This window comes from Pelmatolapia mariae, linkage group LG6, assembly GCF_036321145.2.
Source record: "Pelmatolapia mariae isolate MD_Pm_ZW linkage group LG6, Pm_UMD_F_2, whole genome shotgun sequence".
NCBI lineage: Eukaryota > Metazoa > Chordata > Actinopteri > Cichliformes > Cichlidae > Pelmatolapia > Pelmatolapia mariae.
Genome location: NC_086232.1, coordinates 16,162,092 through 16,182,745, shown reverse-complemented (window position 1 = coordinate 16,182,745; position 20,654 = coordinate 16,162,092). Strand labels below are relative to the sequence as shown.

The following is a 20,654-nucleotide window of genomic DNA, read 5'->3' as shown; positions in this document are numbered from 1 at the left end:
TCAAAATGTGTCTTCTTTTTACGAGTGTTGAACTCCAAATTTACTTCAATTTACTGATCTTGGATAGAGGAGAAGTAAAGTAGCTCTGTGGATTCTTTTTTCCCCCCAAGTTGATTTCATAACCAGCCGACACAACAGTGAACCCACCTGTGACTGGACTCTTGGACCTGACAAACTAAGTTTTCCATCATAAAAATGATATTAATAGCTCAGTGAAGTGAAGTGTGTCAAACCAAAAACACTGTGGTCATATTTACTGAAAATCGAGGAACCATCTTTCTTTTCTTCACGCTTGTTGTTTACAATTTGAAAGCGATCAGTCAGCCTGTGCAGTGTCGTCACTGTGCAGCGTTTTGTGTGTTTAGAAACCGAGAGAAGCGGTGGAAACAGCTCGAGTCGGTGCTCTGGAAAGAACTGTGGGTTAGACGGCAGGGTAACACAGAAAGCAGCTTATAAAGTAAAATGCAGTAAACACAAGTGTGTGTTTCTACTTCATTATGGTGAGTGAGTGGAAATGGTTCAAAACTACAACTTTATTTTCTCTATTAATCTCTCCTGTAGAAGTTTGAAATGTTATTGAGTTTGAGTCGTTTTGCTGCTATTTGTTTGTGAGGGATAATGGTGTTGGCGTGAACGTTAGAGCAGCTAAAACAGGTTATCTGACATATTTACTCCTGTGTGTTGGCTTCAAGTCAGGCCTGATGTAACTTGATGTTGCCTTCCTTAAATCTTAGCAATGTAATGCTGCAGTCTTTCAGTTTGCACAGTGTGTTTAAAGGCATCATTGCAGAGATTTACATGGATTATTAAAAATAGTAAACCATGTGACCTGTTAAACTGCTCACCATAACTGAAAATATCTGCATTTTTCTGCTTTGTTTACAAACACTGTTGATCCAGTCGAGCATTTAAGAGCATCAAAAAGACATCATCAGTTTGAACATTTAAAAGACAGGTTTGATTTCAGTCTGTGCCTTTAAGGAAGCAAAAGCAAACTATTTAAGGCATGTTCGCTGGCTGTAATTTGCATTATCCAAATCGAAGGCAGCCTCTATAACCACTCAGTGAATAGATTTTAAACACTACTAGGATCGTGGAGAACTCTTTTTATTATTATATGCATGGATTTCTTTAAATGATATGTGTGGTAATATTGTAAAATTTTCTTTAATAGAAATTATGCCAAATTCAGCAAAACATTTGCCATAAAGAATACTGTCCATTCGGCCAAAGACTGATTTAGTAAATGTATCTTTGTAACCCGTAGAAAATAAAGTGTTGAGATTAAAAATCTCTTTTACAACAGTGTCCTGGCCAAGAAGGACAGCAGTACAAATCCATACAGCAGCTAAGTACAGTCAAAGAGTAAAACATTAAACACAGAAACAACCAAACTTTATAAACTTCTGTATCGATAATGAATGAATACTAGTAATGAATCTAATGCCAGAAATAAAGGAATAGGTTTGGGTCCGAGTGCCACTGAGCTGCAAGTCAGAACAGAACATATAACATCACACGGCCTTATCCTTCATAGTGTTGAATCTAAGGTGAAGCTTTAGAGACTGATTGTTGTCACTGGTGTGCACCCACACAGTATTTCATTCTTTTTCCCGCATTATGTTTTCTTGTTCTGTGTCCCACTCCTCTGATTGATTGAGCTCACTGAGTTTGGCAGAGGCTGAGATGAGATCACTGGAACAGCTGTGGAGCTGCCAGGCATGCTTAACTCTGTGAAAAAACTCCATCGACACAACTGTGTTTGACGTGGAACTGAAATAAGAAAATTTAAGAACTGAAGGGGGGTGCTGGGGGTGCTGCAAGTATCATGTAACATCATACTTGCAGCCAGTTTTTTTTATGTATATTCAACACAGTATCCCTCGGACTTGTTAGTGCCAAGGAAGCAAAATAACTGCTATCGGTCCAGGTACTCCAGCTTCCTCCCACAGTCCAGAGACAAGACTGATAGATGAATTAATTGGTGATTCTAAATGTGCTCTATGTGTTGGTCCTGATGGACCGGAGGTAGAGCAGGCCATCCACTAATTGGAAAGCTGGTGGTTTCTCTCTGTCTCACTCTCTAACCACTGAACAGTTTTCAGAGAGTACAGTGACGGACCTGCTGGAGTCACCCACCATTAGGCCTTTAAATCTGTCCTCTTACTGACCAAATACTCAAAGTGCCTCCAGTTTTCTTGGTGGAAAACCCCCCAGATGATGTCCACAGAGTGGTCGGTGTTTGAGGTTGTCTGAAGGTTAAAGCTTTGTGTCATTGTTTAAGTCATCCATTCTTGCGTATGCAGAAAGCAGTGACCAAAGAGCTGCGACAGAGCTGCAGTGCAGTGAGAAAAAACAGGCAGAAAATGCATTTCACCTCAGCGTTTTATCACCTATCTCTATTTCTGTCTCTTAAACTGGAGAGGCAGTGTGTCCCTTGTGTCCAGCTGATGATGGAAAATCTACATATGTTTATAAGACCTCTGACTCGTGCCACATTGGAAGCACACGTCTCACCGTACTTCCTTTCTCTCTGCAATGTTTACTCTCTGTCATCTCTCCTCCCTCTCTTCATATACAGTGTGTGACTTTTCCTTGTGCTCATTTTCAGTCTCTGCATGTACAGTGAGTCAGCAGCCTGCACGCACGCACACCCGCACGCAGAAAGATCCCTGTGGCTTCATCTCTATTGGCTGTGACGGAGACCCTTAAGTGCTGTCCCTTTTTTCCCATTTGTTAGGTAACCAGGCGTCAGCCAGTGCTCGCTCACATGCTCCGGATGCTGCGCTTTCTTGCTCGCCGCGCTGCAGTGAAGCAGCATTTACTTCAGACAGAGAGGAAGGAGGGAGATGAATGGATGAGACAGACCGAGCAGGGAATGCAAGTGATGGGAGGAGAGAAAGTAACGCAGGGAGCGAGGGGGGGACATGATGTAGAAAACTGAAATACAATGCTGAACTGCTCCTCCTTAACTTTGCTCACGTGTGTGCACGCCCATATACACACGGGGAGGCTGGCTCTCTCTCTCTCTCTCTCTCACACACACACACACACACACGCACTCTGGCGTCTCATGTTTGGCTCTCTGTTGTAACCTGGAGGGAAGCATCATTTCCTGTCAGAGCCGGTATGAGTTGAAGGACGATTCAGAAGATGAAGGCTGTCTGTGTTTCATTCATTTGAAGTGCACTGGAGTGGATGACGCCTGTTGATCGTTCCATGAATGCAGCACTGTAAGTTTTTAATAATCCGCTTTTGATTATAGGAAACTCTCTGGAATAGCTGCTGTTGCCCTGGAATCACTTTTGTTGTGCATGAGTGTTTCTCACAGTCTTTCTATGACAGAAGATGTTTTGATTTGGTATAAATTCCTGCTGTGAGGCCCCCCCCCCCCCCCTTTTTTTTTGTCATGTGCGCCCTCTTCTGTGCGTGGGATGACGGCTCAATCCAGCAGGAATTATTCCGCTTAGCTGGTGCGGATCTGATTATGTAAGAGTGAAGCGCTGTGGGACTGCTGTGACCTTGTGCACCGTCAGCGCGGCACTGCTTCTGTTTTCCTGCTGTGGCTTTCTGCAGGATTTACATATTTATTTATTTTTTTAAAAGCAGTCCCATATTTGATGCTGTGAGCATCTGCTTAATCTGCTCTGTGGAGCTGGTGAGTTATTAAGAGAGATCTGAGCTCTTGTGTTTGTGCACGTCTGTGCTGGAATACTGTCAGATGCTTTTATTTTCTTTGTGTCTTTTCATTTATGTTCTGAACATATGTATTACTGTAGATCATCCTCTTAGTGATAGAATGGGCTTAGTGATAGATTAGCTTGGTGATGAGTCTCAGTTAATAATTGCTGTTTTTATTTCAGTTGCAGTAACACTGAGCTTGCTTCCATTCACCTAGCATACTGAGAGGTTTGCCTGAGAGCTTCTTTATAACATTACAGGCTCCCACGTCTGCTTCCAGAGAGGAATATGAGAGAAGATGTGTATCTAAAGGAGAGAGATTAAGCGGAAATGGGATGAGGAGAAAGAGCGTGCACTGTAGAAAGGAGTGCAGTCCCTCGGGGTTTCCTCCCAGCAGCAGAGGTGGCCTGTTTCTGTGGCCAACTTGAATGTGAAGAGACAATAAAAGCACTGACACACTTTCCGTGTCTAAGTTAGCTGCCGGATAATGTAACAGGAATATCGCAGGGACGAAACGATGCCAGGAGAAGCTGTCTGGGATAAAGCAGAGGGCCGAGTTGGAAATAGTTTTGCTCGGCTGTCTTGGCAGTTTGACTAATGTGTGCTGAACGCAGAGTGCCTTGCTTTCACTTCACATCATCAAATATTTAGTGCTTAAAGAGCCTTTTCATGACAAACACATCTCCGGCTCAGGTGCTGCTCTTCTACTGCAGCGGTTACCAACATAAGGGTTGAGACCCACTACAGGGGTCACAGGATAAATATGTGTTATATTATAGAGAGCATTTATTTTCTAACACCGTGCACTGATTAGAGCTTGGATGCCAAACTCATTTTATACTGTGGGCCACTTTCTGCCCACATTAGTCTTGAGTGGGCCAGACCAATGAAGCTCCCCTTTCTGTCAGTGTAAAGATGTTTAACTGAAATATCTTAGTATTACAAAAAGGAGTGCAATTTTCACAGTGCATAACAGAGAAATACTGCTCTATTAAATGAAAGAAATCTGTCTTCGTGACTCTTTGGGCTTAAAATGTAAGAAATAAATCTGTAAACTGTAAAATTTCTTGTAGCTCACTTCCCAGGCTGACCTGTAATTTAAAAAAGAGCAACTTTTTTCACAGAAAATGTCTTTCTAAATTTTTTTAAAGTACTATATAAAAACGATTAATATATTAAAATAACCCAGAACCCAGAAAGACAAAAGTGGCAGGTTCTGTCACTGAATTGTTTCTCCTTTTACTTTGGTGTATTATGAATGGAAATGAGGGAAGACTTTATGAAAAGAAAAAGCTGTAAAACTCCCAAAAATACATTAAAAAGTCCTTGATTGATTGATTGATTGATTGATTGATTGATTGATTGATAATACTTTATTCATCCCGAGAGAAATTGGGTTAAGGCTGCCAGCCGTGCCAGCGCCATCTTACCCTTCCGACCATACATACATTACACAAACATCACAATGGGGAAGACAGGTCAGAGAGGTATAACAATGGGAAAGGGACAACATGAGGAAAGACAAGGAGGAAAAAAAAACTCCCCCCAGACTGAGCTTCAACAGGGAGATCAGTTTGAGAACAGAAAAAAACACCTCAGCACATGAATCATCACATCTCACAACATAGAAGACATAAGCTTTGAAGGCGTTTTGAAAATCTATGCCTTCCTTCACATTTTCCAAAGCTGTCCAGTGGACCTGATTGGAAACTTTGCCAGGTTGTTTTTGGTTCCCGGGCCCGATGTTTGACACCCCTCAATCAGAGTATTTTTAACGATATCAGCACTCCGGTAATCTTCAAATATCGAGCACTAATCTGATGTAAGCGAGGTCTTTTCCCATGTAAAATCTGCATATAACTCAGTGAGAGTAATTAGGATGTGTGCCGCACTCGATCGTGATTTTGTGGAGGCACATTAAAGATCTTCATAATGACATTTATGAAATCTATGTTATGTGGAGCAGACATACTGCATCTGACATATATAAATGACAGCGTCTGTGCAGAACGGGATTTGCCTTAAAGCTATTTAAGTTAAGCAACATCAAAAGGAAACGCCACATGCACTGTTTTGCCTTGATATTTATCCAGCTCATGGTTTGGTGAAACTGCAAACATTACATCACTTGCAGGATCAAAAGCCCAAAAATATAAATATATATATATTTTACACATCTAGCTGTTGCCATAAATCCGGCAACTCATCACACAAGGTCAGTGTTATTGTCGGTCTGCTTATTTTAAATATGCATAAAAATATTACAAATGTGGTAAAGTCAATTTAAAAATAAATAAATTTAAAAAATATATATATATTGTGCTTTTTTAAAAAACAAAAACATGGTTTTATCTTCATGTCCTGTTTATTGAGTGGCTGTTTGCAGTTGCCTGGTCACAGGCACTAATTCATGTCTCTTTGTGTAGTTTTGCATTTCCTCTGTGGAAGGATGGAAGTACTTTGTCTTTGCCTTCGGCCTCAAACTCTGATCTCTGCAGCCCCACAGAGTCCCGCTCACCACCACAAGATCTTCATTGTGCGTTTGATCCTATGTGATGCCACTGTGTTTACGTCCTCACCGGTTTTGTTCTCCCTCTGTGTCGCTCCACAGGGTGCAGGGTAAGAGGAAGAGGGACTTCTATGCCAGAGCTTTAGGATGGCCAGTGAAGGCTCCACTATCCCCAGTCCTGTCGTCCGCCAAATTGACAAGCAGTTCTTGATCTGCAGCATATGTCTGGACCGCTACGAGAACCCCAAAGTCCTGCCCTGCCTGCACACCTTCTGTGAGCGGTGAGTGGAGTTTCCAAAGTGCTGTAAGTGTTGTACTGTTTTATGATTTCAGACACATGATGCAGCCTATAACGGCGCAGTAATAATAATAATAACAGATTTTTTAATGAATATCTCATTGCTGTAAACTTGTGCGTTATTTTAGGAGACACAGGTCTGCATTGCTGCTGTCGACTCTGGTGTGTTGGTGTCATCCTCGCTGTTAGGCAGCCTTTGTTTCCGACACAAAAGACGAACTGTTCACGGTGTGCGCCTGTCTCTTTGCTCTGGTTGTTTCTGGAGCATCAGTGTGCAGCTAAACTGAACAATTTACAGTCGTTTCTAACTCTTTCTGTGGGGTGTAGCTACTGTGTTTCACACATAGACGCTGGGATGAACATTAAAATATTCAGCTCCACCACTTACCTTTGTTTGACTAGATTAAAGCTGATATGAGCTGTCATGTACTATATTTACATGTGATTTGATGATCATCTTTGGGTCACTGTTTATTACGTTCTCAGCAAACCGACAAAGAGTCTGTTGGAGGCTAGACAAGCTGTGACAAAACACTTTTTTTTATTTAACTCAAGCTTATTTATTTCATGTAAAAATAAGACTGCTGCACAATGGACAACATATATGTGTCATTGACAATATCAGTAAATGTAGTTCAATAAAGGAGAATTAAGATGAGCTGAATGAAAAGCACAGCAGCTAAATGCATAAACAATAGTTGGACTGGATTTATTAAGTACTGATGTGGAGAGGGATGTGAGCCAACAAGTTTCGTATAACACAATGATGATTATATTCACCAAGGAGGTCATGTTTTTGGTAAAGTTTGCCTGCATTTGTGTCTTTCTGACTGCAAACACAGTTTCAAACTAATTTGTTAAAAACAATTGTAGTTGTGGCTTTTTTTTTTCTTTTTTTTTTTTGGTAGACTAGTTTTGTGTGCGTGGCAGGATTTTAAAGTATTCTCTGCCATGTTTTTTTCTTGTGCTTTATTTATTATTGTATTTTTTATATAACTTTGGATAAAGTTACATACTCATTGTGGTAGTGAGCAGGAAGCAGGCGTTTTTATGGTGGCAGGGCAGCGCAGTGAGTAGCACTGTAGCCTCTGTGTAGTTTCTAACTGTGCCTGTTTACTAGTGCAGGTGTTACTGCATTAAAAATATAAATATATATACTGACTTTAAGTAATTTGACTAGTATAAGATAAAACACTACATTTAATGGAATCTCAGTATATACATATTTTATGCCAATCACATTTTCCTTAGTGATTAATGAAAGAGATTTTATTTATTTATTCTTTTTCTTTTGAGTTTGTGATTGGTTCACATTGCATCCTGCCTCTTGACCAGTGACTACCGGGAAATCCCTGAGATGAATAAATAGTTAAGAATCGGATGAATTAATGATTTGTCTTTCTTTTTTTTATCTCCTCTAACACACATTATGAGAGATAATTAGGTAACATGGCAGTGCCACATTACGGGTGCTTCTTATAACTCTGCTGCAGCTTAATCAACACCTTCTCTGACATGGCATCAGTGTCATAAAGTGCACATTAAAAGCTTCACAATGACAGGATTTATGGCACGGTCATTGCATTTGAATACACTACATTGCACAGATGTCGTTGATAAGTGCTGCTGCAAATCACTGTCAGTATAATCGTTCCAACCACTAGATGGTCTCAAAGACAGGATTTTGACCTGCTGTTCTTCTTTTACTTGAAGGACAAATAAGCTGTTAATGGACTGCTAGATGAAAGCTTTAAGAGGTTTTTTTTTATGTCAGGCGATAAAGCAACATATCTTAAAACTACAACCTTTTTAATACACCTGTCATCCTCCTGCAGGTGCCTGCAGAATTATATCCCGGCCCACAGCCTCACACTGTCGTGCCCTGTGTGCCGCCAGACCTCAATCCTGCCGGAGAAGGGTGTGGCGGCGTTGCAGAATAACTTCTTCATCACCAACCTGATGGACGTGCTGCAGCGGGCGCCGGGCAGCTGCAGCCAAGAGGCCGCCGCTCTCAACAACATCACCACTGTGGCTACAGGCCAGCTACTCTCCTGCCCAAACCATGGAGGCAGCGTAAGAGCTCCTCACACTGACACCTGACAGCAAAGTCAGCTTTAACATTTAGTTAGGGATATAGATGTTCAGAGTGGAGCTGAGGGTGAAGTCAGGAGATCACCAAGTCATTATGTTTCATAATCTGAGCGGCGGTCATGCCTGTACACAATAATTTCATAGCAGTCTCTTCCACATCTGTCTGGGTATTTCAGCGTGGAGCAGAATATCAAACCAGCTGACGGTGCCGTGATTCAAGAGGTCGAGATAATTTTAAAGCAAAGAATATTATTTATTGATGGGCAAGAGTTTGTGCAGTAGACTGATAAAGTGACACAGCAGAGCAGTGTCCCCAACGAAAGCAGGAAATAGGACAGGACTCCTGAGTCTGGAGATGCAGAGTTGGCAGATGTGAGATGGAGACATTAAAGGAGTGTGTAAACATGCAGGATGGTTTATATCCTCAGCATTAATGTGGATAAATGGGTCTATGACTCGGGCCTATTTTAAATTCAGATCCCTGCTTTTTCCTGATTTGTAGGTGATGGAGTTTTACTGTCCTCCGTGTGAGACAGCCATGTGTCAGGAGTGCACGAGCGGCGAACACGGAGAGCACCCGACCGTGCCTCTTAAAGACGTAGTGGAACAGCACAAGGCTTCATTGCACCACCAGCTAGATGCTGTCAAGAAGAGGTAGGCAGCAATATTATTATGTAAATACTGTCATATTGCACTGCAGTGATGATTTTCCAGCTCTGTCACACGACCTTGACATTTTACTCGACTGCCTTCAGGTTACCAGAGATCGACTCAGCCCTGCAGACGCTGTCAGAGATTCTTCAGCAGCTGACCAATCAGAAGAGCGCCATCGAGGACGACATCCACGCGACCTTCGATGAGCTGCAGAAGACCCTCAATGTCCGCAAGAGCGTTCTACTCATGGAGCTGGAGGTCAACTATGGCCTCAAGCAGAAGGTGAGTGCAGAGTGAAGCACAGCTGGGACTTTGGCTAAAATGTAACAACCAAACAGAACAAATGTGAAACACTTAAATGAGCCTGATCTGGAGATTTTGGAGCACAGACTAAAGTAATCTTTTCACCTGTCACGGGTTCTTCAACAGGTCAGGGCTATCCAAATAATATAGATAATATCAATACCAACACTGGTATTCTTACTGGCCCAATACTGACATGAGAGGATTGATGCGTCTGTTTTTTTCTCTCCTGTAAGATCAGTAGATTATTCTCGTTTATCAGACAGCAGACATGTCGGTGCAAACACTGCTCCTCTCATGCAGGCACATTTTGCTTCACCGTGTTTGTTGTTGTCCTGTGGTCATGTGACTTCGTTGCCAAATGAAGGTAGACATAGACAGAGCCCACTGTCACTGCCTTTCAGTGAGCCAGAGAATAACTATGCAGATCATGTCGTGGTGAAAGTAATGTGCCAGTCACGACTGATGCCACACCAAAGTGTTCATCACAGTTGTTACTTTAGCAGTCTGATTACCTCCAGACTATATACAAATATTCAAAAATATATATTCAGCACACATAATTGTGTTGTGTTAAAATAAATAATTCTATTGGAAAGAGAAAAAATATACCTTAAAGATGAATTGTATTTTTAAAAAATGGCTGAATGTGATAAGCTTTTTGTGTTGAATGTAGAGTTTATTTAGTTTATGCAGCACATTTAAACAACAGAAGGTGACCCAAAGTGCTTTAGAGACCACAACAAGAATAATAATAATGATAATAAAAACTGTTTCAAAATATGAATGAAAAGCTAAAAGGTGTATTTGGTTGTGTTAAGGAAGTATTGTACAAAGTAAAAATCATGTGATTTAGTGGTCATTAAAATTGTTCGGAATCGCAAATGTATGATGAGTCATGCTTCCCCGGCATAAACTGTCTAAATGAGTTAAAAGTATCGATATCAGTATTGGTATCGGCCAGACTGGTCCTGTATTTGGTATCTATCCGATAGAAAGTAAAATAAATTTGCAGCATGGCACAGACTGCCCCTCCACAGGAAGGAGGTGCCGGGGAGCGGGGGCTGGTGCGCCGCATTGACCCATGAGCCAATCAGCCGGTTGGGTTAAAAGCCTGCTGACTCCCTCAGGGAGCTGCATCACATGGGCACAGCTAATGATTTACAACTGAGTGGCTGATGATCGGTCACAACACTGCAGCCCACGGGGAAGCTGTGCTGCTGCTCCTGCTACATGAAGCCGGTGTCCCGCGTGCGCTCTTGATTTGGGCGTGCCGCCCGTGGGGAGGAACTACAGTCCGGCCCGGACAAACACTTTGTCACTTCACCGTTAATTTCTCGTCCTACAATGTTACAAAGAGTCTTAGTTTTACTGCGCGGATGAGCTGTGTGGGAGAAACACTGGACGCTATGGCGTCTCTGGGAGTAGAAGAGGAGTGTGATGACGGCCGGACGCCGGTGAGTTTGTCTCGGTGCTTTAACGAGTGCAGCCTGCGGTAATGTCGCACATTTTTAGCGCCAGATTAACTTAACGTGTGAGCGCAATCCCCCATACAGCGCTCACAGGTGTGCTCGGTTTCACGGGGGATTTACAGAAGTTGCGCTGATTTCTAAACACATGCGCAGTCTGTTCGCTTCAGTATCAAGCGCAAAAAATAAGATATGCTGCTTTTTGTTTTTGTTTTTGGTTTCGTTTTGCAGCGTTAAACATCGGCGCAGGAAAGTGCGTGTCGAGCATGTTAGTAAATCACTTTTTGTTTTTCGCCTTGAGAACTACAAGAGTACAGCAGCAGCAGGGTCAGCCGCAAAAACCCGAGTTCAGCTTGTCACAGCGCTCTTAGTAAACACCGACAGTAGCAACTAGTTAGTAAAGCTGGTTATTAAAGGTTAAATGTGGCTTAGGTTAACGTATTATTGCACAGGGGGGTTCGTCTGTAGAATGAGATAATAGGATGACTTAAAAGATTTGATTAATTCTGGATATTTGATCAGTTTCTTATCCTCAGTTACCAGGTAACCAGACCAGTTTAAACACCTGCATTTAGACACATGTCATTTAGACACACTCACACTTTAGTTTTTTTCTCTTTTTTTGCATGAATTTGCATGAACCCATATTATCTGCAGTTCAGTTGCAGTGAAAAGATCATTTCTGCATGAAGGTGTTTTATATCTGGTTATCAGATACCTACAGTTTTCTGCACGTTTGCTTCTACCACCTGTACAAGCAAGTGGTGGTAAGCTTTTTGAGTCCCAATTACTTTTTTTGTGGTGGGTTTGAAAAAAGCTGAAGGAAACCAGCAAAGCTGTGGCAGCTTCCACATGGGAGGCATATCTTTGAATATCCAGCATTACAATCAAAGCAGCCCTTATTTAATTATCAGAGTGCCTGAAAGAAGATTGCAATTAAAGAACAGCAGTGTGGTCGTAGTAAAGTGACTAATTTACAAATTAAAATGAGGTAATGTAAGAAATCACATTTTTATTGCATTATATTCTGAGATTTACCAGCAGCTTAATAAACTAACATCCCTGTAATGCTTAATTAATACCATATATTTGATCCCAAGCTGAGGATTGCCAAGTACTAATAACCTGATCTGATATTAAAAACGGACAGAAAGGCAAAGCTAATATTCTTTTCGTTAGTATAATGTAATCAACAGAATGACTGCAAGAAAAATAATAACACTTTATGCAGCTTTCAAAATTATCTAAGCTCAGTGTCTCTCTGCTGCCCCCTGATGCATCCATGTGTAGGTGCTCCAAGCCCAGCTGGACACCCTGCTGCAGGGCCAAGAGGGCATCACCAGTAGCTGCAACTTCACGGAGCAGGCCTTGAGCCAGGGCACCGAGGCCGAGGTGCTGCTGGTGAAGAAGCAGATGGGCGAGCGTCTCGTCGAGCTGGCCAGCCAGGAGCTTCCGCTGCAGCCCGGAGAGAACAACCAGCTGGACTTCCTCGTGGAAACGGAAGGACTAAAAAAGTCCATCCACAACCTGGGCACTATTGTGACCACCAACGCCGTGGCCTCCGAGACTGTGGCGACAGGCGAGGGGCTGCGGCATTGTGTGGTAGGCGTGCCCACCTCCATCACCATCACTACTAAGGACAAAGATGGAGAGCTGTGCAAGATGGGCAACGCAGTCATCGCCGCTGAAATGTTTTCGCCTGACGGCAGCAAGTGTGACGGAGACGTGCTCGACAACAAGAACGGCACTTATGAGTACCTGTTCACAGCTCCTAAAGAGGGCGCGTGTACTTTATCTCTGCGCTTATATGACCAACACATCAAAGGGAGCCCCTTTAAGATAAAGGCCACCAAATCCATTGACGTGTCACCGACTTCAGACGGCGTTAAGAAGAGGCTCAAGTCTCCGGGCAGCGGACACGTCAAGCAGAAGGCCATCAAGAGGCCGGCCAGTATGTACAGCACAGGGAGGAGGAAAGAGAATCCCATTGAGGACGACCTTATCTTCAGAATCGGTAAGACTGGCTCCCAGCCGAAGGGCTGAACATCAAACCTTAGCACTTTCTTTAAACCGCAAAGGAGGATGTAAAGTGTAGTCTGCGCTGTGAGGAGCTATCAGTGAGAAAAAGAAAAGTTTATTCAAAATGCATAAACAGCACAGGCTGCTGGCTATAAATTGCTAATGCTACCCAGTCATGTTCAAAGTGTTAAGGCGAATGTGTGACCCACCTGCCACTGAGACACAAACTTCAATACAGGAGAGGTAAATTTAGGTGAGAGTAATGAGCAATATCCCAAACTAAGCCCTCCCATTACCCATTATCCTCTTTTATTATTGTAGCCCACCTGCAGTATCTTCACGGCCTATCGGGGGCTGTGACCCACAATTTGGGAATCCGTGCACTAGGGAAAATTCAATTCAGCTGATTAACAAATCAGTATTTACGAGCAATTTAAAAAGTGACAAAAGCTCTATAATTATGATTAGTTCGGCTTCTTGAACATGAGGATTTTCAGTCTTGTGTTCATATGATTTTAACCCTGACATGTCACATGCTTCAGTTTTTGTGACGTCTGCATCATCAGTGTGATCGTTTTTGTCGTTTTCCCCACAAAAACGATCACGAATCGTAGCAAGAAGTAATAACTAATACTTGTATTAAAATAATATTTAATAAAAAAAAATGGTAGCAGGTTCAATAAACAGCTGTCCATTTGAAATTGTTACTTTTTCTACCCAAAAACAGACCAAAAAAAACAATGTAAGTAAGATAATACTAGTAAATATGGTTTGGAGACGTCTGTTTCACGGTTATGTGAAGTATAAATGTATACACAACAGAGAGCTTATTACTGCTGGAGTGAAAATTGAGCATCAGGTTACCTTAACTATGTAACCAATAGACTTTACATGTAGAAAACGTACGTGTCATCATCATCATCATGGTGAACGTGGTCATGTTTCGTGTCTCACAGGCACAAAGGGAAGAAACAAAGGGGAGTTCACAAACCTGCAGGGAGTGGCTGCCTCCTCTCAGGGGAAGGTGCTGATAGCAGACAGCAACAACCAGTGTGTGCAGGTGAGAACGAATTCCCTGAAGCATCCGCGCCTGCTCTCTGAGATAATATATGAAAACTATCTAATATTTAACATAGTGTTTTATTTTATTTCATTTTATTTTTTTAACTAAATCCAGATTTTCTCCAACGATGGCCAGTTCAGAAGTCGTTTCGGCATCCGGGGCAGGACTCCGGGTCAGCTGCAGCGGCCGACAGGTGTGGCCGTGCACCCCAACGGCGACATCATCATCGCGGACTATGACAACAAATGGGTCAGCATCTTTTCGAGCGAGGGCAAGTTTAAGGTGAGTTTTATTTATCTCTGGGACTGGGTCCTTCAGTAGATTTTTCCTCAGAACGGCAATAGTCGGCATGTTCCCGGGTGGGCTCCGGCAATAAATGCCAGTGCCACTGCAGCTGTGCAGAAGGTCACACTGATTTTTGTCCTCGATTCAGATGGTTACACTTTCTCACACCTCATTTGCAAATTTCTCACGCGTTAAGAGACTCACTCATGCAGGTTTTGACTTCCCCTTTTCAGCCTGCTTATCTTCTGTTAAATGAGTGCAGATTTTCAGATTAAAAACACTGGTTTCCTGAGTGGGATCACCCTAATAGGACTTAGGGTGTGCTCTCAGTCTATGTGCAAACACATAGAAGACAGCTTCGGGGGTTTTATGTGTTAATGCAAACAGTAATACTGACCATTACTTGTATTTTTGTGATTGTAAGTACTCATTTCCTCACGCGTGGCTTCGTGAAATAAAATCTCTCCAGAACAAGATCGGCTCGGGGAAGCTGATGGGTCCTAAAGGCGTGTCGGTGGACAGAAACGGCCACATCATCGTGGTGGACAACAAGTCCTGCTGCGTCTTCATCTTCCAGGTCAACGGCAAGCTGGTCACCAAGTTTGGTAACCGTGGCAACGGTGACAGGCAGTTTGCAGGTACACTCAATGGTAATATGTTGCACTGCTCCAATATAACACAATTCAGTCTTTCTCCAACCTGCATGCTGAATGAAGAGGAGCTGCACTGACCTCATGAGGGTCATTAATATGGAAAAAGCAACTTTAGTCCATCACATTCGTTCATTATTATAAACAAAAGTGTCCCTAAAACAGCATGGGGTCTCGTTAATCATGCTATGAGTTGGTCGTATGTTTGTCTTTTGTCATACACTTAATCTGAGCGACAGATATAGGAGTTTTAAGACTGACACTGATACCGATATTTTGTCTAATATGTCGTCTGATAGCTTTTTCTTTTCACATGAAACATAAACAGATTTCCCTAAGATTTATTACGTGTAGTTATTTGAGTTGTTACTATGATTATATGGCAATTCAGTTTAAAATAATTTTGTTTTATTGTTTTAAAAAATGTTGCCTGACTCTCCTCAAATCAGCTGGTTGCTTGTGGCTAACAGGGAAGTTGCAGAGTGCCCTCTGGTGGATAAACTGTGCAACAGCAACACTCAAAGCATGATTAAAGGGTGCTTCTGTCTTCTTTACTTTTTAAAGTTGGATTTATGGCTATTATAAATGTTGATAGCAATATATCAGAAAATGGCCAATTGCCTGACTGATATATCAATATTTTCCAATCCAACTTTATTGACCAATATTTTGGTCATGCTCTAACATTAAAGCATTAAAAATCAGTGTACTTTTATTTTTATCTGTTGCTGAATTTGTTTTTGAAGCTGCATGTCCTCCACAAATATGTACTTGTGACATGTGCAATGAAAATAAAGTTGAATTCTATTCTATCTGTCATGTAGGAGTTTTCTGAGTTTTTGTTTTGTCGCAGTCAAGCAAAACTGTACAGATGATATCTGAAATCTTCTTCATATTTCTCTCTAATCCAGGCCCTCACTTTGCTGCTGTCAACAGCAACAACGAGATCATTGTGACAGATTTCCACAACCACTCAGTCAAGGCAAGTGAACTTCCAGAGCAGTCTGTGTGTTACAGGAATACAGATGTTAGCAGCTGCCACCAAAACGTGATTCAAAACGTGTTTTCTACTCGTATCATTCACATTAAAAGGCTATTGTCACATTCATCAGTCGAGGGTGGGAAATTTGTCATGTGGACGAGGATTTTATGACATTCCAACAAGTTCGGAGTCCATTTATAGTCAGTGTAGTATTGACCAATCATGTCCGAGTAGACGGTCTGTGCAAAGAGGAAACCATCGGCTAAGAATACGGTCTCAAATCCATCAGCATCTGCTTCTTATTTAAATGTATCTCACTGCATTTATCAGACTGTAAACCAGGCCTGATGCACACAACAGTGAGTCCTGGTCTGGATATCAGCGTTCTGTTATGTGAATATCTGCTGGTTGCACCGGAAGCCTCAGGCTAACTGGTTTTTGCCCCTAGAGGCAGAAGTCATCAGATGTTCACTGATAGCTTCTCAGAGTGACATAACAGTGACGTGGAACTTTTTAAATGAACAGCTCTGCAGGGAGGATGAAGTGATGTAGTACATGTGTATTTCACTAACTACACTTAGAACAGTGCATTTTTTTTCATTTATTTTTATGTTTTTAAAGAAGTGTTCTCTCTCTGCTGTTGCTTCTCTGAAACCACACTGCAGGTGTTCAATACAGAAGGAGAATTCTTGCTGAAATTTGGCTCCAATGGTGAAGGCAATGGCCAGTTCAACGCCCCCACAGGAGTGGCGGTGGACGTCAATGGAAACATCATAGTAGCCGACTGGGGCAACAGCAGGATACAGGTACGCAGAATGAATCATTTCTACTCCTTGAAGAATCAGTTAATACAAACTGGCATCCAACATTACAATATTGCCTCATAATGGCTTGTGAAATGTTACCAAAACACCATTAATAGTATATTTATACACTGATCAGGTATAACATTATGAGCACTGACAGGTGAAGTGAATAACACTGATTATCTCTTTATCATGGCAACTGTTAGCGGGCTATATTAGGGAGGAAGCGTTCTGAAAGTTAATCTATTAGAAGGAAAATGGGCTAGTGTAAGGATTTAAGTGAGTTTGATAAGGAGACAAATTTTGATGACTAGACGACTGGGTTTCCAAAACCGCAGCTCTTGTGGGGTGTTCCCCGTCTGCAGTGGCCGGTATCCTTTAAAAGTGGTCCAAGGAGGGAACAGTGGTGAACCAGCGACAGGCTCATGGGCGGCCAAGGCTCACTGATGCATGTGAGGAGCGAAGGCTGGCTTGTGAGGTCCGATCCAACAGACCAGGGGTCCCCAATCCCAGTCCACGAGGGCCGGTGTCCCTGCAGGTTTTAGATCTCACCCTGGGTCAACACACCTGAATCACATGATTAGCTCATTACCAGGCCTCTGGAGAACTTCAAGACATGTTGAGAAGGTAATTTATCCATTTAAATCAGCTGTGATGGATCAAGGACACATCTAAAATCTGCAGGGACACCGGCCCTCGTGGACTGAGATTGGGGACCCCTGCAACAGACGAACTACTGAAGTTCTGAAAACGTTCACCCTGGTTCTGACAGAAAGGTGTCAGAAAACACTGTGCACCAGTTTATTGTGTATGAGGCTGCATAACTGCAGATCAGTCAGGCTGCCCATGCTGACCCCCAACACCAACACTGGGCTGGACCCCAAAGCAATGATCTGGTCTGAATCAGGTTTTCTTTTACCTCATATGGATGGCCGGGTTCGTATCACTTACCTGAGGAACAACTGGCACCAAGATGCACTCTGGGAAGAATTCAAGCTGGCTGAGGCAGTGTGATGCTCTGGACAATGTTCTGCTGGGAAACCTTGTGTCCTGATATCCATGTGGATGTTACTTTGACACGTACAACCTACCTAAGCATTGTTGCAGACCACGTAAACATTTTCATGGAAACTGCATTCACAGATCAATGTGGTTTCTTTTAGCAAAGCAAAAATGGTTTGGGGAGGGTTTGAGGTGCACATTGAAGAGTTCAAAGGTGTTCACTTGACCTCCAAATTCCACAGATCTCAATCGAGCACCTGTGGGATGTGCAAAGAAGTCCAATATATCGATGCCTCACCTCACGACTTACATGATCTGTTGCTCATATCTTGGTGCCAGAATCCACAGCACACCTTCAGGGGTGTAATGGAGTCTATCCCATATGGAAAAGATATATATATAAATCTTATAAAGTTTGTATCTGTCTTGTGTGAAACTTGTATGAAAAGCATACAAGAGTGAAAACACATATAAGATCCCTTGAAAAATTATATAATGAAACTTGTATGTTTTGGATACTTACTAAAAAAATATATGAAAGTAATGAGAAAGTGGCCACTTTCATGAGTAAATCATATAAGTTTTTACTATTTCTTTTCCATATGGGATGGCTCGGCAGGTCAGACTTGTTTTGAGAGTACAAAGGGGACCGACACAATATTAGGCATAATATTAGGCCTGATCACTGCACGCTGGTGTCTAAAATACATGTGTTTGAACCTCCTGAGACCCTGTGTCCTTATATGGAGATCTTCCATTTGGCTTTTCTGCATCTTGCATTTCACTCTTGCATCACATCTATCCCATACAAAGCTTGGGTCTCAGAAGGGTTAAAACAATAGAAGGCAACAATTGTCACTTCCTAAAAACTATTTTGGTCACTATACATCATCCATATTCATGAAATCATTCTTTTTTTTTTTTTTTTCTTCTTCTTTTTTTTTTTTTTTTTTTTTTTTTAAACTTTATAGCTATGTGTGTTGTATTTTCCACAAAAAGCCAAATGAAGGAAACACTGATTTCCAGCAGTGATGATATTTCTCTCTCTCTCTCTCTTAGGTGTTTGATGGCAGCGGTTCATTCCTCTCTTACATCAACACATCAGCGGACCCCCTCTACGGCCCGCAGGGACTGGCGCTCACTTCAGACGGACACGTCGTGGTCGCCGATTCTGGCAACCACTGCTTCAAAGTCTACCGCTACCTGCAGTAGCCACTCGACACAAAGCCTGTACAGTGTACATATGTACAAACACGCAGTAGTACGGAGCAACTGGAAGTTTTTTGCACTTCCCCCCTCACCTGTTCACTCTTGAATCTTGCTGTCATTGTGCCATCTGTTTGACCTTTCTCCCTCCCCAAACTAACACGAGAGACTTTATTAGTGGTGCGAGGGAAGCGAGATGACCTCTGACCTACATGAATGGCTGCTGCTGATTGGTGCTCACTTGAGACCTCGTTCACCTTCCATCTTAATGTGGAGTATTTGAAAAGGCTTTAACGCGGTCCACATGGTAGAGCTTTGAACTGCCACATGGCAGAAACTGGAAATAAATAAATAAATACTTTTGCACTTGTTCCTCAAATCACTGGCTGTATTAAGTAAAGTCATAATTAAAGTAAAAGGTACCTTAGTCACCTGAGAAATAATGAAATTCCATCTATAGCAGCAGTGACTGCAGCTTCCTGCTAAATGCTCTCAAGGGTTTTTACATTTTGCCTCTTCACTATAAAAGTGTTCCACCCACTGTAGGTATAGCAGGGTATTTAAGAGCATGATTAAGATGTCTTTGTGCATGCGGTTTTTACTCAAACACCTTAAACTGTGCGTATGAAACCGTTTCCAGCTGAATACCTTCTAACAGAGACGCTGTTTCACTTCTATTTGAATGTGAAAGCTCTTCAGTGAGCTGTGTCATCACTTTGAATTAAAAAAACAAAACAAAACAGTATGCTGACAAGTGTGACTGTATGAATTAAGGATACCAAACATAAGCCACCTGATATGCTTCTGCTGTGTATGATGCCTCTTAACATTTCTGCTGTGATCGTGTGCAGACCCCTCGAGTTGCAGAATTTGAATGAAAAGCTAAATACTTGGAATGAACTCGGCAGGATGCATCCTATTAAGTTTCGATTGAAAGGTTTCTTCATCACGCTGAAAGTAGAGGTGCAGAACTGCGATCACCTTCACTCCTCCATGTGCTCTTATAACTTCAGATAAATCTATAGAGTGACTAACAGATTGTGTTTTAGCAACACATAATTTGTCTACCTTCACAATCAGCAATAGAAAGTTTGGCAGTCGAGGTGTACGTTAAGTGATAATGCACTGTGTTCCTATTAGAAAGCCTTGTTTGTCTTCAAGCACACAACTGTCATTATTTGTTATCCAGAATCGGGTCATCGATTTTCTACACGATCTTGTAAATTGTTTGTTTTCCATTGTCCTGTTTATATTTGTAATGCCAAATGGAATTAAAGTGCCCATAGAAATGAATGATAGTGCTTTTGTGTGTAATATATGTGCTGCAATAAGCTGAATTTAGATAGATATGATAAATAAACAATAACACTAGTAATTTCAAAAATGTTTGCACATCACTTTAATCTTATGGCCCCAAACAGTTTTTAGTCTTTGGCTGCAGATAAAGCCTTTAAATCTACTCAGCAAACGCCCCTTTTAGAGGAACCGCCCAAGGAAAGCCAGGGTGTGGATATTTCTGACCATAGAAGGTTCTTGTTGCTCAGGGCTGTCTGCTTTTGCCTTTTATTTCATCAGACGACAGGGGGCGCTATAAAGCTTTAAGCGGAAGTTAAAAAACAGTGCTCCTCCCCAATGC

At 42.0% G+C, this 20,654-nt stretch overlaps 1 protein-coding gene across 7 annotated transcripts in view; it reads left to right on the top strand.

Annotated features, from left to right (window-relative positions):
• trim2a (tripartite motif containing 2a) overlaps positions 1-20,311 on the top strand; it is a 34,662-nt gene extending 14,351 nt beyond the window's left edge. For 6 of the 7 annotated variants that reach the window (XM_063475964.1, XM_063475961.1, XM_063475965.1 and 3 more), the window contains 11 exons: positions 6,293-6,471; positions 8,324-8,561; positions 9,082-9,233; positions 9,335-9,515; positions 12,296-13,019; positions 13,981-14,084; positions 14,202-14,369; positions 14,842-15,010; positions 15,934-16,004; positions 16,670-16,810; positions 18,872-20,311. In XM_063475964.1, the coding sequence (XP_063332034.1) occupies positions 6,338-6,471; positions 8,324-8,561; positions 9,082-9,233; positions 9,335-9,515; positions 12,296-13,019; positions 13,981-14,084; positions 14,202-14,369; positions 14,842-15,010; positions 15,934-16,004; positions 16,670-16,810; positions 18,872-19,024 (2,235 nt within the window). In that variant the 5' untranslated portion in view covers positions 6,293-6,337 and the 3' untranslated portion in view covers positions 19,025-20,311. Of the gene's footprint in view, positions 1-2,773; positions 3,234-6,292; positions 6,472-8,323; positions 8,562-9,081; positions 9,234-9,334; positions 9,516-12,295; positions 13,020-13,980; positions 14,085-14,201; positions 14,370-14,841; positions 15,011-15,933; positions 16,005-16,669; positions 16,811-18,871 lie in introns of those variants that run through there. The other variant, XM_063475960.1, reaches the window with a different exon arrangement.
• Positions 20,312-20,654: the final 343 nt, after the last annotated feature.